The 19,089-nt window shown below is 43.4% G+C and overlaps 1 protein-coding gene across 1 annotated transcript in view; it reads right to left on the reverse strand.

Annotated features, from left to right (window-relative positions):
- CPZ (carboxypeptidase Z) overlaps window positions 1-18,691 on the reverse strand; it is a 53,315-nt gene extending 34,624 nt beyond the window's left edge. Inside the window, exons 1-2 of the mRNA XM_060778006.2 lie at window positions 18,345-18,691; window positions 2,489-2,518 (exon numbers count right to left, since the gene is read on the reverse strand). Coding sequence (XP_060633989.2) covers window positions 2,489-2,518; window positions 18,345-18,441 — 127 coding nt within the window. The 5' untranslated portion in view covers window positions 18,442-18,691. The remainder of the gene's footprint in view (window positions 1-2,488; window positions 2,519-18,344) is intronic.
- Between the last annotated feature and the right edge of the window lie 398 nt (window positions 18,692-19,089).

The raw sequence follows: 19,089 nt of genomic DNA on the forward strand, positions 1-19,089 counted from the left end.
CCACAAGAAGATTTTTTTTAGGCCCCTTCTACACTGCCATATAATCAACGTTATCAAAGCAGATATTTATTTATTTACTGTATTTGTATACCGCCTTTCTCAGCCTGTAGGTGACTCAAGGCAGTTAAAAGTGCAAAATTCAATGCTTACAATGTCATAAATACAATTAAAAACATAACATATAATAAAAACTAAATAAATCAATAAAACATAAATTCATAGTGTCTCCTTGTTAAAAACATTATCCAGACTCATTGTCTAGTTGTTCCATTTTCCTATGTCAGTTACTCTGCATAATCCATGCTATCTGCTTTGAACTGGATTATTTGAGTCTATACTGCTATATAATCCATTTCAAAGACCATAAATCTGGATTGTATGTGGCAGTGTAGAAGGGGCCTTAAACACACATGTTCACATAGGTCCCTTCTATACTGCTATATAAAATCCATATTATCTGCTCTGAACTGGATTGTATGGCAGTGTAGACTCATATAATCCAGTTCAAAGCAGATAAAATGGATTATTTTCTTTGCTGATCTGGATTATATGGCAACGTAGAAAGGGTCTTATTGACTTCTGGTCACTGAGCATGACAGCAGAAATATACCTGCAAAGTCATCTGGAAAAGCAAAGGTCTCAGGTATGACTGCAGCTTCCTTTGCAGTATGACCAACATGTTCTAAGATGGAAGAAGAGAAAGAAAAGAAGCACAGCTGTGGTAGATAGAGGGATTTAGCAGATAGGAAGGCAAGCAAGGTGTTGGAAGTGGAAAAGAAGGGGATGTGAGTGGAGCTACATGACCATAGAAGACCTTATGAAACCCGCATGTCCAAGAGCTTTGCCACTAACACTAGCTGCAGCTTGGCTCCAACTCTTGAATCAAAGCCCCCATAACCCCCAGTCTATATACTATATTCACAAAGTGTCCGTAGTTGCATCTTTGAAATGCCAGAAGCTATGAAGGTCATTGAACTATTTGTTTATACATGAAGATGATGAACTAGTGCAGAAATTAAAACATGCACTGTATTAGTTGTGTTATTGTTTGTCTTGCAAGAGGCATGGTGGAAACTTTGTCACTTTCCAATTGGCAGAATAAGAAACAGTATTTAATAACAATCAGATTATTTGTCCTGCCAGGGAAACAGGAAATAGTTATTATAAACAGGCTGTTAGAATGAGCTGCAAAAAAGAAAGAGTATTTTGGTGGTGGTGGTGGTGGTGAAGAAGAAGAAGAAGACGAAGAAGAAGAAGAAGAAGAAGAAGAAGAAGAAGAGGAGGAGGAGGAGGAGGAGGAGGAGGAAAAGGAGGAGGAGGAGGAGGAAGAAGAACAGGAGGAGGAGGAGGAGGAAGAAGAAGGAGAAGAGGAGGAGGAGGAAGAAGAAGAAGAAGAGGAGGAAGAAGAAGAAGAAGAAGAGGAAGGAGAAGGAAGAAGGAGGAGGAGGAGGAGGAGACAACGACTATGACATCCACTGGTTGAACATCACCTTAATGTTTCATGTGTCCTTTTTCTCTAATAAAAGAACCTCCCTTACCTAAATTATAGATCTTCACTGACATGTTTGGCACTTTTTATGCATTTTAGTCATTGAACATTTCAGAGCACATGTGTCTCTATGTGTAATTGATTTTATTTAAACGTTAATATTTCCCTTTTTGATTTGTCTTTCGTGATTTTATTTTGTATTACTTTGATTTGTGTGTTTTTGTTAACGATGGCATCGAATGTTTGCCTTTTAAAATGTAAACTGCTCTGAGTCCCCTCGGGGAGAGATGGAGGTCTATAAATAAAGTATTTATTATGATTATTATATATTATTATTAATTGGATTACTGTGATACAAAGAAAAGAAGTGGCAGGTAAAAATTGGTTACAAGTCAACGTCCTTATTTATTTATTTATTTATTTATTTACTGTATTTGTATACCGCCTTTCTCAGCCAATCGGCGACTCAAGGCGGTTTCCAACAAATCAGTACATATAAAAACATAATACAGATTAAAACATTAAACAATATAAAACACCACAAAAGCAATAAAAACAACATCATTAGCATCTCATTATTATCAAGCATTATCCAGTTCCATTGTCAAATCATTCGATTTCCTATATTAGCTACTCTGCATTTGTAAACGCGTGCTCAAACAGCCATGTTTTAACTTGCCTCTGAAATGTTAAGAGGGAGGGACCAGATCTAATCTCCCTAGGGAGGGTGTTCCATAGCCGAGGGGCCACCACTGAGAAGGCCCTGTCTCTCGTCCCCACTAAACGTACTTGAGACGAAGGCGAGACCGAGAGCAGGGCCTCCCCAGACTATCTTACAGTCCTTGATGGTTCGTCATGTGGACATCTTGTAAAATTCTGCAAATGTGGTGGGAAAAGATCATACAATAAAGCAATATATGACACAAAAATAGTATGTTAAAGGAAAAATGTACAAGTAGAAGAAATGGTACAATGAATTCAACACAAAATATATTTTACCTTTGTTTTCTGTTGATGTTTGGCACTGGGCTGAAAGAATGAACAAAGAAAAAGTGGAAAAATTATTATGAAGTGAGAGAAAAAAGTATTGATTCAAACTGCAAGTGAAATAATGGAACAGTTAAAACATATTTATACTCTTTCCAGAGCAGTCCCATCTCAGCTGCTATCCCACCATTACATCTGCTGGACCAATACAGGGTGTTTCAAACAGATGTAAATTGTCATTTCAAACGATTATCGCTAGATCTCTCTCCCCAGTGCACAAATTGTCCCTAGCCTCAGTCATTTGCAAGATGACAGCTCTGCAACATAGGGCCTGATATTCTCCCTTTGTGATGTTATTTTTTAGATTTGTTTCTGGTTCAAAATACTCGTAAAACATGATAACTTGATAACTGATTGTAATTTTTTGTGTAATTGTAGCATTTGTCATCATGAAGTATACATACTGTTTTTGATGGCGAACCCACCAGGAGCCCCTGCCATCAAGTTAATCTGACCTGCAGCAGGGAATTCTGCACTTCCTGGATGCCCCGTTAGGACAACTTCAATGGGAATGTGCCTCAGCAGCAGCCTCAACCAGGGACTCTTTCACTCTCATTCTCCCCTTTACATCCTTCTCCTGCCCTAACATTGTAACAAAACCCCCAATAAAAGTATAAATCGCTAAATTGTAACCTTTACCTCTCCATAATGATACCTTGTGTCTATTTACTGACTCAAGGTTTCTAATGCATGAACCTTTTCCTGGGATGCTTTCAAGGCGTCCCGGGGAGGCCGAAACTGCGCTCCCTTAAATCATGGATACGGAAACCCCTCGGGCCCCCGTATCCACGAGTTAAGCGATCGCCTCCATTTTGGTGTCATATTTTTCTTAGCCTAATTCTAAGACTAACGGCTATCTCACTTTTTGGACTCTGGACTCCTACGCTCGGAGAATAACCTTTTATCTTTAAAGAATATACTTAATAAAGAAACAGCTGATTGTCAAACGAGGCTTCCCACTGCTGCGCTGCTCCTGCCGTCGCTTCCTCGCCTTCACAGAGCCCCAGGACCTGGGGAACTTGATGTGGTCACCCCTTGAGACCCTCGGGAAGTTGACTTGCCATCCCGGCTCCGGATCCAGGAGGGAGTTGTGGTTTTCCCTCACAAGGGGCGAGTTTCGGCCCCAACTGTTGCAGGGCTCCCAGCATGGACTCAGTGGACTTACAGAAATCATTCTTGGATATCACATGCCCTTTTGCCCTTTATGGACTCCTTTATTGCCCCCCCCCCCCCCACACACACACACCAAGGACTTTCCCAGACCCTTTATCTTTATCTCCCATGGACACATATGTTAAATGTTGGATTCTTATGTTGGACTTTATGGACATACGTTGAGCCACGATCAAGGCTCTCATCAACTTCTATTTCAACTTTGGCAAACTTGGCCAAAGTTTTGGAACCCTTTACAGAACTTTTTTCAGTTATGGCTTATGGACTTCTGGTGGATGGGATAGGTGGATGGGATAGAGAGATATAGTTTCTGTATAAAAATATGAAATGCCACTCTCTGTGACCCCAGAGCCCAGACAGAAACTTCTTGCATGGACAATTACCTCAGGCCTCAGAATAAGCCCACCTGGGGTGTGCCTGCTTGGCAGATGTAATCATTTCTCAATGGAGCAACTGGCCTTAGAAAAGCCACAAGGTTGCCTTGTTCGTTTCATTCTTTGTTCCCACTCTTCGACGGAAACCACCATCAAGATCATCCCACTGTCTCCATATCCCAGCTTTGGAAAAATCTGGATTCTGGCAGATCTGCCAGACACAGATGTAGATTACAACTCATCACCATAGCACCCGGTGACCTGGAAGGCCCCAAAGGGGACTCACCCACCTATGGACAACCATTAAAAACCATAATCTACACAGTTCGCATTGTTTCCCACTCATCCCGCCTTCCCCTCCTGATTGGCCAGGAAGCTGAAGCAGCGCGAGCCCACCGATTGGCTGGAATGCTTAGGAGGCGGCCAAGCCTCCTCCCAGCTGTAACACACCAGCCAATCAGCACCAAGCTGGCAGATGGGTGGGCGGAGGGGAATTGGAATTCTACAACTCTGTATTTTCTATAAAATGGCTCTGTTTTGTATTGGATGTGTGCTTGCCTGACAAAATATTGTGTCTTTGCATCTTTTCCAGTTGGATCGCAATAAAACAACTCGGTGGCGTTTTCTTCAACTTTGGTGTGATTTATTGGGAAAAATCAGGGAAAATTCTATTGGCTCTTTCCTTTGCTCGCCAGAGTACCGGATCCTCATTGGTGGGTCTGAGGGCTCTTCTCTCCTGGGCGGGATCCTCTAAATTCTAGCTGGATATCTTTTTGAAATTGGCTCTCATTTTGAAACACCTTGTTTTTATTTGCTGTCTTGTCACAGATTATGTATTATGTGATAACCAACCAACAGATGATGAATGTTCTGCATAGTTCATTACCTGAAACTCCAGTCATATTGGTGCCATGTCATTAAGCTCTTAGGCTCCAGTAAGACAAACCTATGGGGAGAGGGTTGTAGGTGATTGCAGTGTGAATGTGGTGTATTTGAATTGGTGTCTTGCCAGGAAATATTGTTGGCCACTATGCTGTGACAGCTCACAATTAAAAGTATGTAAAGTCCTAGGTTCACATCTCACCCAAATCATGCCTTCACCAGTTGGTGTAACACCTATGTTACTGCTGTTTTATAAGGATCGCCGAAATGCTATACATGTATTACTATCACACGGATGATGGCAATGTATGAATGAACCTGTAATACTACAATGGAAACAGAAACTGAGGTGCGGAAAATTGAGAGAGAGGGTGCAAGGAGAAGAAGTAATAGACAGTAAACACAAAACTTTCAGTTTAACATGCTGCATTAAAGACTTTACATATTTACTAGGTCTCCAAGATACCAGAACTTTGTTGCTGTTATGAGGTCTACAAGCCCCCTTCAATACTGAACTGGATTATATGCCAGTGTGGACTCAGATAACCCAGTTTAAAGCAGATATTGTGGATTATCTGTCTTGATATTCTGGGTTATATGGCTGTGTGGAAGGACCCCCAAGCAACAAGCTCCACAGTGCACGTCAATTTCCTTGCAAAAAAAATGCTAAGTATTTTATTGTGTGTAAAGATTTATGTATCTGCACTTTCTAAGCCTAGGTCACTGTGCTTTGCAGGAGAAATTCTACATTACATTATATACAGTTACTTCATCTTGTTTCCCAGTTGTTGACTTGTCACAAACAACAAACTTTCACTGTTCAGTGGTAATACCATTTTGGCAAAATAAATCTGCTCCCATAAATTTATTTATTTATTTATTTATTCCTAACGTTTCTACCCCGCCCTTCTCAACCCCCAAGGGGTCTTGCTTCATAAATGTAACATTCTTTCTGAATACACAATAAATGTTACAAATGCAAAGATTTTGCTTTCAGTCCTGGTGTAAGGGTCACCAGCATCAGGAAGTTCTTATCTCTTCTGTCTCCATTTGTGACATTAGAACTGGTCTTCTTGATATTGGAGGTGACCTCCCCCCCTCAGGACTCTGTAAAGGATGGTTCAAAACCAAGAAATTCATAGTTTTACTAAGGACACCAGGCTGGAATGATCGCATAATCCCCCATCTCTCTTTCCATGGCCCCATGGCCCCACATGGCAATGCCCCTGTAACCCAAACTTTATGGACTATTTATGAACTTTTAAAAACCTTTAATCAACTTTTCATGGACTTTGGAACTCTTATGGACCCTATACCTTATGAACTTTTATGATATTTCACTGATCTTTATGAATGGACTCTGGTGGGTGGGAAGTGGTGATATGATTTCCTTTTCCCTATATACGAATGTATCCCCTATGATCCCCTTGTATGCCTTCCCCTTCCCCATATCCCTATATGAAATATGAAATGTCACCTCTTCATGAACCCAGCATCCCAGGCCTCCAGGAAATCTTCTCCTAAACAAAAGGACTCACCAAGGACATTTTGCATGACTGATAAACAAATGACTCTACTTCTTCAGACCTCAGAGAAGACAAAGGCTTGCCCATCTGAAGAATGGATCCCAAGGACATTCTAATTATCTATCACAATAGGTGACATCCTGCCTGCGGAGGATTTAGGTATCACCACAGCCTCTTTCTTTGTTTCCATTCCTCCGGCTGATGCCAGTTTCAGATACCATCACTAAACCCATATCCAGGACCCAAAGATTACAAAGGGTCTGAATTTCAAGTCAGACGAAAGATGTATACTTCAGATACTAAGGACAATAGCCAAGCTGGCTCGAAAGCTAAAGAAAGCTATCGCCGGCAATTGTACAAACATTGAGTCACTTAATCCATTCATCTTTTTCTCCTGGTTCATTGTTTCCCGCCCGGACTGTCTCCTTGCTTCCCACTGGCTGGGAAGCCGAAGCGACACTGGCTCGCTGATTGGCTGAGGCACAGCCAAGCCGGCCACACCCCCAGCCAGCTGATGACTCCATCCAATCAGTACAGAGCTGGCAAGGGGGGGGGGGGGGCAGGAGCAGGAAATTTGAATCTGACAGCATGTATTTTCTATTAAAACTGTAATGTTTTCCTTTGCAAACTATGTCGGCTTTGGCAAATGATTGCAGTTTGACATCTGCTCCAGCTGGAACGAAATAAACATCTTGGTGGCTTCTGCTTCAACTTGGTGAGATTTATTCTGTAATATTGGCTTCTCTTTTCTCACCAGGCAACCCACAATGGCTTGGGCCTAATCCACAGCCATTCTAAATTAGTCAACAACATTCTCAACTGAGCTTTGATTCAGGAATTCAATAGCATGGTTTTCCTAACTTTTTAAAAATTCTATATCTTCTTTTTGAGTCCATTCAATGATCAGATAGATGCCAAAGCCTAAGTAGGCCTGTTTCTTCCTGAAGCTTCATGCATGCCCTATGCTTTGTTACAAGTACAGCTATGTCAGGGAAGATCATCAGTATACATAAAATTACAAAGGACCTGTTCATTTCTCATTGCATTCCATGCAATATCCCATGCTTCCATTCTAATGAAGCTTACACTTGCCATTATTCACTAGGTGGCAGTACAGGCAGAAAGAAAAAGTATTAACAGAGTTCCAAGTACAGTATTCCTTTCTGATGCATGGCACGTGCAGGGGAGGGAAATGTTCTTTGTATTTTATTGCTAGTGTATTGCAATAAAATACACTGATGGTGAGTTTTAGTTCACCATCAGCTTCACTTACAATCAATAGACCATGAAAATACTGTGTTGAAATTGTTATTTTAGCATTAAAAAGTATTTTACTTGTAATGTATCAAAAAAAAGCTTTTTTTCAATTCATTGCAGTCAGAAAAGTCTGCCATCCAGACCAGAATAAAAGGGGTGGGGTGAGTGAGGTAGAGGGGAATATACTCAATTCAAAGCATTAAAGCACAATTATATTGCTGCTACAGCAAGACATTTGTTTAGACATGAGTTTTCTCATTAGCTACAGGTCCGTGGCTGTGTCAGACATGTGTAAGGTAAAGGTAAAGGTTTTCCCCTGACATTAAGTCCAGTCGTGTCTGACTCTAGGGGTTGTGCTCTTCTCCATTTCTAAGCCGAAGAGTCGGAGTTGTCCGTAGACAGCTCCAAGGTCATGTGGCTGGCATGACTGCATGGAGCACCATTATCTTCCCACTGGATCTACTCACATTTGCATGTTTTTGAACGGCTAGGTTGGCAGAAGCTCTGCTCCCCAGATTTGAACCTGCAACCTTTCAGTCTGTAAGTTCAGCATCTCAGCGCTTTAACCCACTGCGCCACTGGGGGCTCCTAAGTTTCTTTTAGATCAGTGATGGGCAACCTTTTGAGCTTGGTGTGTCAAAATTTGCCAAAAACCTGAGCATAACTTGGGTGGAGTGTCACTTCAAGAAAAAAACCATAATTTTGCAATATTTATAGTTTAAATAAGAAAAATTTAAGGATGGAATTAGATTGGCTCTTTTAAGGTGTATTTCTCTGTATGTGGCCACATGTGTCTGCGTGTCATCAAAAATAGCCATGCGTGTCAGTGCTGACACGCGTGTCATAGGTTCACCATCATGGTTTTAGATATTTATCAAGGAACGAAATGATCTAGTCAAAGGGTGTGTAAGGAAAAGTGATATCAAGCAATATCGTAGCTTTTAAGATTTTTGAGAAGCCTCCTGTAGTGTTTACAATTACTGGTACACATACCACTCTTCTTGCTCTTTCTGGCTTTTACTGGCAAGAAATACATCCTACATTTCCACACCCTTCTCTCAGTTTTTGGATCCACCCTGCCATACAAGGCAATTTGAATCCACATTATATGGTCAGTACAGGCATATATATTGCAACTTAACTACATTGAAATACATTGTATGGGTCCACACTGACCACACAGTGCAAATTCAGACTGCATTGTATGGCAGCCTCAATTCTGAGAAAGCTTCAGTTCCCTTCCATCTTGTCAACACAGATTAGGGAATGAGTTCCACAAATACGCACAAGATAGACACTTCTTTGCTCTATCTTTGTATTTGTAATTTTAAGGGTTAACATTTTAAGGGTTGTTTAACATTTACATGAAGCCACTGGGAGAGATCATCCAGAGTTTCGGGGTGCAGTGTCATCTATACGCAGATGATATCCAACTCTGTCCCGTCTTCCCTCCTGCTACTAAGGAGGCTGTTCACGTCCTGAACCAGTGCTTGGCTGCTGTGACAATCTGGATGAGGGCTAACAAATTGAATCCAGATAAGACAGAGGTACTCCTGATCAGTTGCAATGCCGAACAGGGCATAGGGTTACAACCTGTGTTGGATGGGGTTACACTCCCCCTGAAGACGCAGGTTCGCAGCTTGGGTGTGATCCTGGGTTCATCGCTGAGCCTGGAACCTCAGGTTTCAGCGGTGACCAGGGGAGCATTTGCACAGTTAAAGCTTGTTTGCCAGCTGCGCCCGTACTTGGGAAGTCTGACTTGGCCATGGTAGTCCACGCTCTGGATACATCCCGTATAGACTACTGCAATTCTCTCTAGGTGGGGTTGCCTTTGAAGACTGTCCGGAAGCTTCAATTGGTACAACGGACAGCAGCCAGATTGCTAACAGGAGCCGCATTCAGGGAGCATACAACTCCTCTGTTGCATCAGCTCCACTGGCTGCCTGTCTGCTACTGGGCACAATTCAAAGTGCTGGCTTTAACCTATAAAGCCTTAAATGGTTCTGGCCCAACTTACCTGTCCAAACGCATTTCCCCTTATGAAACCTTCAGGACTTTAAGATCGTCTGGGGAAGCCCTGCTCTCGGTCCCACTTTTATCACAAGTATGGCAGGCGGGGACAAGAGACAGGGCCTTCTCAGTGGTGGCCCCTTAGCTATGGAATGCCCTCCCTAAGGATATTAGATCACCCCCCTCCCTTCTAACTTTTCGAAAGAGAGTCAAGACTTGGCTCTTTGAGCAGGCATTTCCAAATACAATATAACAGATATAGGAAAAAGGAATGGTTGAATTATGTGATTGGACAATGTTTTTAATAGGACACTCTAATGTTCATGTTTTTACTGATTTTGTTATGGTTTTATTATTCAATGGTTTTATTGTATTGATATTGTATTTTATGGTCTTGATACCAACTGTAAACCATCTTGAGTCGCAGGTTGAGAGGGAGGGTATATAAATATAGTAAATAAATACATAAATAAATTTAATAGTGGTCCTAACTACAGTGTTCATTTCTATGCATAAAAGGAAGGAGGCATTTTAAGAACATCAGAAGCTCTCCCTTTGGAATAACATTGAGACAGCTTTCTAAATATAAGAATGAGGCTTGCTTCCAGAAGACTACAGACAGAACTGGACATCTGATGCCAGACTGGATCTAGGCACTGGATCTCTACCAAGGACCTGCAATGCAAAGATTTTATGGGAAACTTTTATTGGAAAAACAGTGGGTAGGAGTGGGTGTTTGTGTTCACGCCACACAGCCAGCTTCCTGGGTTCTGGGAAGTTTGCTTCTTGCAGATATATTTGGGGGGCTGAAGAGGGAAGAAGCAAGGCAATTTTTGGCAGCCGGAGTCGTGGAATCATAGAATTATAGAGTTGGAAACTATCACAAACACTATCCAGTCAAACCTGCTGCCATGCAGGAACACATAATCAAAGTGCTCCTGAAAGATGGCCATCCAGCATCTTCTTAAAAAGTCCCAGGAGAGAACCCAGTGACATCCCACTAGTTACTTCTCTCTAGGGTGACAAGGAACCATTAGTAAACATATAGGAAGTCATTAAAGAGATGGAGCTCTTTGAAAAATGTAATTCAGTTTTACTAGCAAACCACAGGTTAAACCAACCATTTATAAGAGATACAGGCACATATACAAAGTGGCAGGTAGGCAGATGTCAGTCATATACAGGCAATCCCTGAGTTACAAGCATTCAATTTACAAAGTTAAGAATGGGGGTGAGACAACAGAAAGTGAGAGAAATCAAACCCTCCTAAGGGAAATTCACTCCTGAAGGAGTAATCATGGGGAAAAGGTATCTCTGCTGAAGCTTTCTCACCAATCCTTGTTTCCACAACAAGCCAATTTTTCAAAATCCAATTCTCACAGGGACAGAAAGTGAGGCAAAATCTTCTGAACAGGGACACTGACAGCAAAACAGACACCACAGGTATGTTCACCTCTCCCTATGCTATCCAAAACTTTTAAAAGTACCTTCAACCAATTCACCTCTGAGTTCCACAGGCCACTGAGACCACTGAGACCCCCACAAATTATAGACCTGGAACAAACTTGGCACAAAGAGCCCCAATGACTAACAGAAAATACTGGAGGGGTCTGGGAGGAATTGACAATGATTTATGGGAGATGTAGTTCACCTACATATGGAGAGCACTGTGAACCCAAAGGACTGTACATTTGGACCCAACTTGGCACAAATACTCAATATGCCCAAATATGAACACTGGTGGCGGTTGGAGAAAACAGATCTCAGAAAGGCATGGGGGCCGGGCAGAAAGTCTGTCCTCAAGGCCAGCCCATGCGGGCAGCCCTCTGCTGGCCCCTGCGCCCTTCTGAACTTGGAAAGATGCGTGGGCCGGGTAGAAAGGCAAGCCTTCTTCCATGCGCGCCTTTCCCTGCAAGCTCCTCCTCTTGTCAGCCCACAGCCCTGTGGGAAGAGCAGCAGGAGGAGCTGACCAGGAGTCCTAGCTTTTGGCCTGGCACAAGGGGTCAGCAGCCATTTTGGTGGGGACAGGGCCAACCAAGGCAGCTTCGCAACCCCTCGAAAATGGCCCAACGACCCCCCTGGGGGTCGCAACCCCTAGGTTGAGAACCGCTGCCTTAGGGTATTGTAACACAATTGAAATAAGTCTGAATTATTCCATACAAATTGGCACCTTTGCTGCATAAACATGCATCTAAGTTGGTATTGCTCATTTCACATCGGCCGGGAGGTTTCTCATTACATTCACGTGACAAATCTATACACAAAACTGTCACAACACACAGTTTGGAAAGCTCTGTTATAAGGTGCTGCTTCCCCCCCCCCCTTTTCCTTTTTGAGAAGTTGATGGTTTCAACAAAAATACATTTGCACTCTTTTCTCCCTCGCCTCCTTATTTACCCAGCTCTCCTCCCTGAGGCAAAGCTCTCCCAAAGAATTGAGATTGCCCAAGGAGGCCAATTCAAAGTCCCTCTGTGGTTGTGATAAGGCTTAGCTATCTACCTGAAGGCACTGCCTTCCCAAGGCTGCTTTGTGCTGCATACACCAATAGTGACTCTTGGACAAGATCGTGAACATTGTGAACACATTACAGGACTAAGGGCACATCTACACTGTGGAATAAATGCAGCCAGACACTGCTTTAACTGCCAAGGGTTCAAAGTGGGAGCACTACAAGGGTCAAAAGTGCTCCTTCCCCCACTGACAAGATTTGGCACATTGCGGTTCAAAATTCCCAGAAAGATGCCCCTCAAGGGACTGAGACTGGTTTAATGGTGAAGCCTTTCCTTCTCATTCCAAAATGAAAGTAAACAAGCAAAATATCACAGAGCCACCAGACAAAAATGACAGGCAAGTGGCTTTCCAATTGTTTACAGTCTGGCTACTCTATTCCTGGAAAGCAAAACAGCACAAAGATCTCTGCCTTCTCACGTACCTCGAGTCTTACAATACACTAGAGACGCAGTCCCTAGGCATTGTAGGGGTTCTCTGAAACATCTTACAAATCAAATTCAAAATAGACTTCAAAACAAAACCATATGGGGCCCACTATTTGATTTACAGCCATGGCTATTTTGAGCTAGAATTATTGCTATCAGGTATGCAGTTACTGCCTACACATTTCAACATTTTTGTAAAAAAGAGCATTTCACACGTAGTCGATGTTTGATGTACATTCTCTGTTTCTTTGTAACCTCCCCCTTCTTGTACATTTTTTGAGATAAAAGACATCTGGGATATTGGAGTGTTATTCATTGGAGCAAATTTACTCACAAGCTAGATTTTTAAAAATTAATTTTGGTTATTTAAATCCTCCCAACCATATCACACATTTCCTCAATGGCTTTAACCGTGGGGCACAATTTTCTTAGTTTCTGTGCAATATTTACATTGGCTTCACCACTTTTTATCCATTCCATACAAACCATTTATTTATCTTTAATTTCACTTATTTTATTCTTCTATGTATCATCCTGAATTAAATGTACTATAATGTCAGATTGAACCCGATTGTTGAGGTAATTATTCCAGTTTTCCATAGTCCATTTTTTTCATCTTTCCAACCCCATGCCAGCACTGCCTCATCTGCTAAAATAATGGTTTTAAACCATTCTTGTTCTTTTACGTTAATCTTGTTATTGCCTAATACACCCATTAGCATCAAATATATATTGACTTAAAGTAATATTTTGAATAGGTTTTCCATTTTCTACACTATTTTTTCCCAAAGAGTGCAGGAGGCAGACCTTTGAACATTCTCACCACATATGGGCATACCATCCTCTATTTAATCCACAGTGCCAATACATTGGGCTTATCCCTGTTACCATATATGCATATGAATCACCTCTCAACAAAAGTTTGCTCCAGGTACTGTTAGGCCATTATATGCTAATCAAAGCGGTCAGTTGAAACATTCACAACTAGCTCCAGCAGACAAGAGTCCTTTGTCCCACCCTGGTCATTCCACAGATATATAAACCCCTTTTTCCTAGTTCCAACAAACCTCACTACCTCTGAGGATGCTTGCCATAGATGCAGGTGAAACGTCAGGAGAGAATGCCTCTAGACCATGGCCATATAGCCTGAAAAAACCTACAACAACCCAATTCAATTTACAAACAATTCCTAGTTAAGAACGGGGGTGAGACAATAAGAAGTGAGAGAAATATACCCCTCTGAAGGGAAATTCACTCCTGAAACAGTTATCATGGGGTGAAGGTGTCTCCGCTGAAGCTTTGTCACCAATCCTTGTTTACACAACAAGCCTATTTTTTTCAAAATTGAATTCCAATAGGAACAGAATGTGAGGTGAAATAAATATAAGAACAACAAACTGACAGAACCTATCTTGTTCTTAACTTGGGGACTGTCTAGACCAATGGTTCTCAACCTGGGGTCCCCAGATGTTTTTGGCCTACAACTCCCAGAAATCCCAGCCAGTTTACTAGCTGTTAGGATTTCTGGGAGTTGAAGGCCAAAAACATCTGGGGACCCCAGGTTGAGAACCACTGGTCTAGACAGACAGACAGACAGACAAATAGATTTGGTACCACACTGTGATGTTTGTTTTGCTGTCCCTCTGTTCAGAAAATTTCCCCTCACATTATGTCCCTGTGATAATTTGATTTGAAAAACCATTGGTTTGTTGTGGAAACAAAGATTAGTGATAAAGCTTTAGTGGAGACACCTTTCCCCCATGATAATAACTCTTCCAGGAGTGAATTTCCTTTCCTAGGGATAGATTTCTCTCACTTCATATTATCGACCCCCCCCCCCCCCCGTTCTTAACTATATATTGCTTGTAAATCAGATGCTTGTAACTCAGGGACTGCCTGTATTTTCAAGTTGTGAATGACTAAATCTATGGATGTAAGATTTTTGAATACAGAGGACCAGTACTGTTCCTTTGTTGTTAGGAAAAAAATGTTTGTAACTTGGGGACTGTTTGTGTTGGAAACTGGGGCCACTTGTACACTGTCATACAATCCAATACAATCAACACAGATCATTCAGATTATCTGCTTTGAACTGGATTACACATAGAATACAGTACAAATCAGATAGAATCATAGAGTTGAAAGAGACCTTGTGGGCCATCCAGTCCACCCCCCCCCCCCGCCAAGAAACAGGAAAATCACATTCAAAGCACTCCTGAAAGATGACCATCCAGCCTCTCTTAAAAAGCTCCCAAAGAAGGACCCTCCACCACACTCCCAGGGCAGAGAGTTCCACTGCTGAATAGCTCTCACAGGAAGTTCTTCCTCATGTTCAGGCTGAATCTCCTTTCCTGCAGTTTGAAGCCATTGCTTCGCCTCCTAGTCTCCAGGGCAGCAGAAAACAAGCTTGCTCCCTCCTCCCTATGACTTTCCCTCACATATTTATACATGATCATCAAGTCTCCTCTCATAGGGCTTTATATTGCGGTTGACCCTGAGAGAGGGCTGGATAAATGACCTTAGAGGGCCGTATCTAGCCTCCCGGGCCTTCGTTTGAGGACCCCCGGTCTAAACTGTGTTAGAATCCAATTCAAGTCAGATAATCCAGATTACATGGGTCTATATGGCCATGGAATCCAGTTCAAATCAGATAGCCCGGATTATAAGATTATACACTGGCATATAGGTAAAGGTAAAGGTTTTCCTCTGACATTAAGTCCAGTCGTGTCCAACTCTGGGGGTTGGTGCTCATAAATACAAAATATTAGTTGCAAACTGTTATCCAAACAGAACTATGTTAACATAAACCATATAAATACACTGCATATAAACCACACACAAAAAAATTACAAGTCTGAGTGCTGCTTGGTTATCTCGTAGTCCTTGAGAAAGTAAACGGTCTTCAAAATACAGTCCAAATAAAGCCCAACTAGTTCAAATTGCTGTGCAGTTCAAAATATTATCCAAATTATAATGTGACAAAGGATCCATGGGTTGAGGTTGCCTTGTTTTGGGGGACTTCCTCTTCTTCAGGATTTCATCCAGTCGTGTCCAACTCTGGGAGTTGGTGCTCATAGTCAGCGCTGTAGGGTATTGTCAGGAAGTAAGTAAAGGTAAAGGTTTTCCCCTGACATTAAATCCAATTGTGTCCGACTCTGAGGACTGGTGTTCATCTCCATTTCTAAGCTGAAGAGCCGGTTGTCCGTAGACACCTCCAAGCTCATGTGGCCAGCATGACTACATGGAGCGTTGTTACCTTCCCGCTGGAGCGGTACCTATTGTTCTACTCACATTTGCATGTTTTCGAACTGCTAGGTTGGCATATAATCCAGTTCAAATCAGATAATCTGGATTGTATATGGCAGTGTAATATGTGGGTTGTTGTAGGTTTTTCTGGGCTATATGGCCATGTTCTAGAGGCATTTTCTCCTGACATTTCACTTGCATCTATGGCAAGCATCCTCAGAGGTAGTGAGGTCTGTTGGAACTAGGAAAATGGGTTTACATATCTGTGGAAAGACCAGGGTGGGACAAAGGACTTTTTTCTGCTGCAGCTAGGTGTGAATGTTTCAACTGACCACCTTGATTAGCATTAAATGGCTTGAAAGTGCCTTGGGGGAGTATAGTTGCAGTATAGTTGATTTTGCCTAGGGGCGCTCTTGGGGGAAAATAGACTTTGACATATGCGAGTTGTAGTTACTGGGATGTATAGTTCACCTACAATCAAAGAGCATTCTGAACTCCACCAATGATGGAATTGAACCAAATATGGCACACAGAACTCCCACAATGAACAGAAAATATATATCAGCGAAAAAAAGCCAATGGGATTTTGGCCTGCATCAACAGGAGCATAGTGTCTAGATTTAGGGAAGTCATGCTACCCCTCTATTCCGCTTTGGTTAGACCACACCTGGAATATTGTGTCCAATTCTGGGCACCACAGTTCAAGAGAGATATTGACAAGCTAGAATGTGTCCAGAGGAGGGCGACTAAAATGATCAAGGGTCTGGAGAACAAGCCCTATGAGGAGCGGCTTAAGGAGCTTTAGCCTGAAGAAAAGGCTGAGAGGAGATATGATAGCCATGTATAAATATGTGAGAGGAAGCCACAGGGAGGAGGGAGCAAGCTTGTTTTCTGCTTCCCTGGAGACTAGGACGCGGAATAATGGCTTCAAACTACAAGAAAGAAGATTCCATCTGAACATGAGGAAGAACTTCCTGACTGTGAGAGCCGTTCAGCAGTGGAACTCTCTGCCCTGGAGTGTGGTGGAGGCTCCTTCTTATTTATTTATTTATTTATTTACTCTGCTTATATACCGCTGTTCTCAGCCCAAAGGCGACTCACAGCGGTTTACAACAATAAGAACAACAAAAATTCAACGCTACAATGTAAAAACAGTTAATAACCTAACACATTACACAATTAATAAACAATTACTACAATAATCATTCACTATCGTCTCATCATCAGAAAACATGATCCAGATTCGTCATCCATTGTTCCATTCCTATGTTCATTAACCAATCATTGCACAATTATTGAATGCCTGCTCAAACAGCCAGGTCTTCACTTTTATGCGGAATACCATTAGAGATGGTGCTAGTCTAATGTCCGTGGGAAGGGCGTTCGACAGCTGAGGAGCCACCACCAAGAAGGCCCTATCTCTCGTCCCCGCCAGCCGTGCTTGAGAAGCAGGCGGGATCAAGAGCAGGGCCTCCCCGGAAGATCTCAAAGTCCTGGTGGGTTCATAGGCAGAGATGCGGTCAGATAGGTAGCTTGGGCCGGAACCATTTAGGGCTTTAAAGGCCAACATCAGCACTTTGAATTGAGCCCGGTAGCAAATCGGTAGCCAGTGGAGTTGGCGCAACAGGGGGGGTTGAATGCTCCCTTCGCTCCGCTCCTGTTAGAATCATGGCCGCCGAGCATTGGACTAGTTGGAGCCTCCGAGCAGTCTTCAAAGGCAACCCCACATAGAGAGCGTTGCAGTAGTCTAAACGGGATGTAACCAGAGCGTGGACTACCGTGGCCAAGTCAGACTTCCCAAGGTACAGGTGCAGCTGGCGCACAAGCTTTAGTCGTGCAAATGCTCCCCTGGTCACTGCCGAGCTTTTAAACAGAGGCTGGATGGCCATTTGTCAGGGGTGCTTTGAATGCAATATTCCTGCTTCTTGGCAGGGGGTTGGACTGGATAGCCCATGAGTTTGGGACCTGCCTACCTGCGTGACCGCATCTCCGTCTATGAACCCACGCGTTCTCTTCGTTCATCTGGAGAGGCCCTGCTTGCGATCCCACCTGCGTCGCAGGCGTGTCTGGTGGGGACGAGGGACAGGGCCTTTTCTGTGGTGGCCCCCCGAATATCCTCCCCAAGCCCCTACACTGGCAGTCTTTAGGAAGAGTTTGAAGACCTGGCTGTTCCGGTGTGCCTTTCCAGAATAGGAAACTCCAGCAATATGTCCCAGAAGCACTTTAGTAGAGATTTAAGATTGTCTGCACATTGCACTTACCCTATTTATTTGCTTTGCTCACAGCAGAGGGCAAACATCCATATACCTGGAGGGACTGTATATTGGAAGAGCAACAGACCCCCAGCCCTCAATCCAACCTAGGTTTACCCACTGCCTCAAGAGCCCCGATCCTGGAGGCTTACCCTGAGCTCTGGAGCCCGGCTGGCAGACAGGAGAGGCTGGCTCCGGGGTGCTGCTGGCCAGAGACCCCTCCAGCCACAGGAGCCACAGGAGCCACATTGCTGGGGGAGCCCTTTGTGCGTGATGTGGCACCGGCGATGCTCCTCCGCGCCAGCGGGGAAAGCGCCTGCCCGCCTACTCGGGGATATACGGCCCCGGGATCGTGTTACACACAGCGCTGCCTGGGATGCCTGGGTCGAGGAATGGGGAGAAGAGGGAAAGGGGGAGACGGAAGAAATCGGAGGATGTGGGCGGGGAGAAGCTCGCCAAAGCTCCCTTTAGCAACATGCGACGCTCGGTAGGCTTTGTTGCCTCCCCGTCCAGCCAGTGACACGTGGAAACGAGAGCCCGAAGTGAATATAGGTCACTTGCAGGAGAGGAATGTGAACCTGTGCAAAACAGCCAAGGAAAAAGTTCGTGCCCGGTTTTCAAGGAATCCGCTGGGCTGCCTGCCTTGCCTCGGGCACCAATTGGGACTACAGCACACTTCACTTTTAAAGTGTGAATTAACATCTATACCCAGCGTTGCCCTGGTGTCCTTGGGACCGCTGCCTGCCTCCTTTCTCCTTGCTCCAGCTCTGAGATTCATAATGTCTCCAAGGTAACACGCTGGCAAGAGTGGGCAGACATTGTTTGTGGCAATAACTTCCCTTCCTCAGTTTCCCACATAGACCCCCCCCCCTATCTTTCTTCTTCCCATGATTAGCC

This window comes from Anolis sagrei, chromosome 5 (genome assembly GCF_037176765.1).
Source record: "Anolis sagrei isolate rAnoSag1 chromosome 5, rAnoSag1.mat, whole genome shotgun sequence".
Taxonomy (NCBI): domain Eukaryota; kingdom Metazoa; phylum Chordata; class Lepidosauria; order Squamata; family Dactyloidae; genus Anolis; species Anolis sagrei.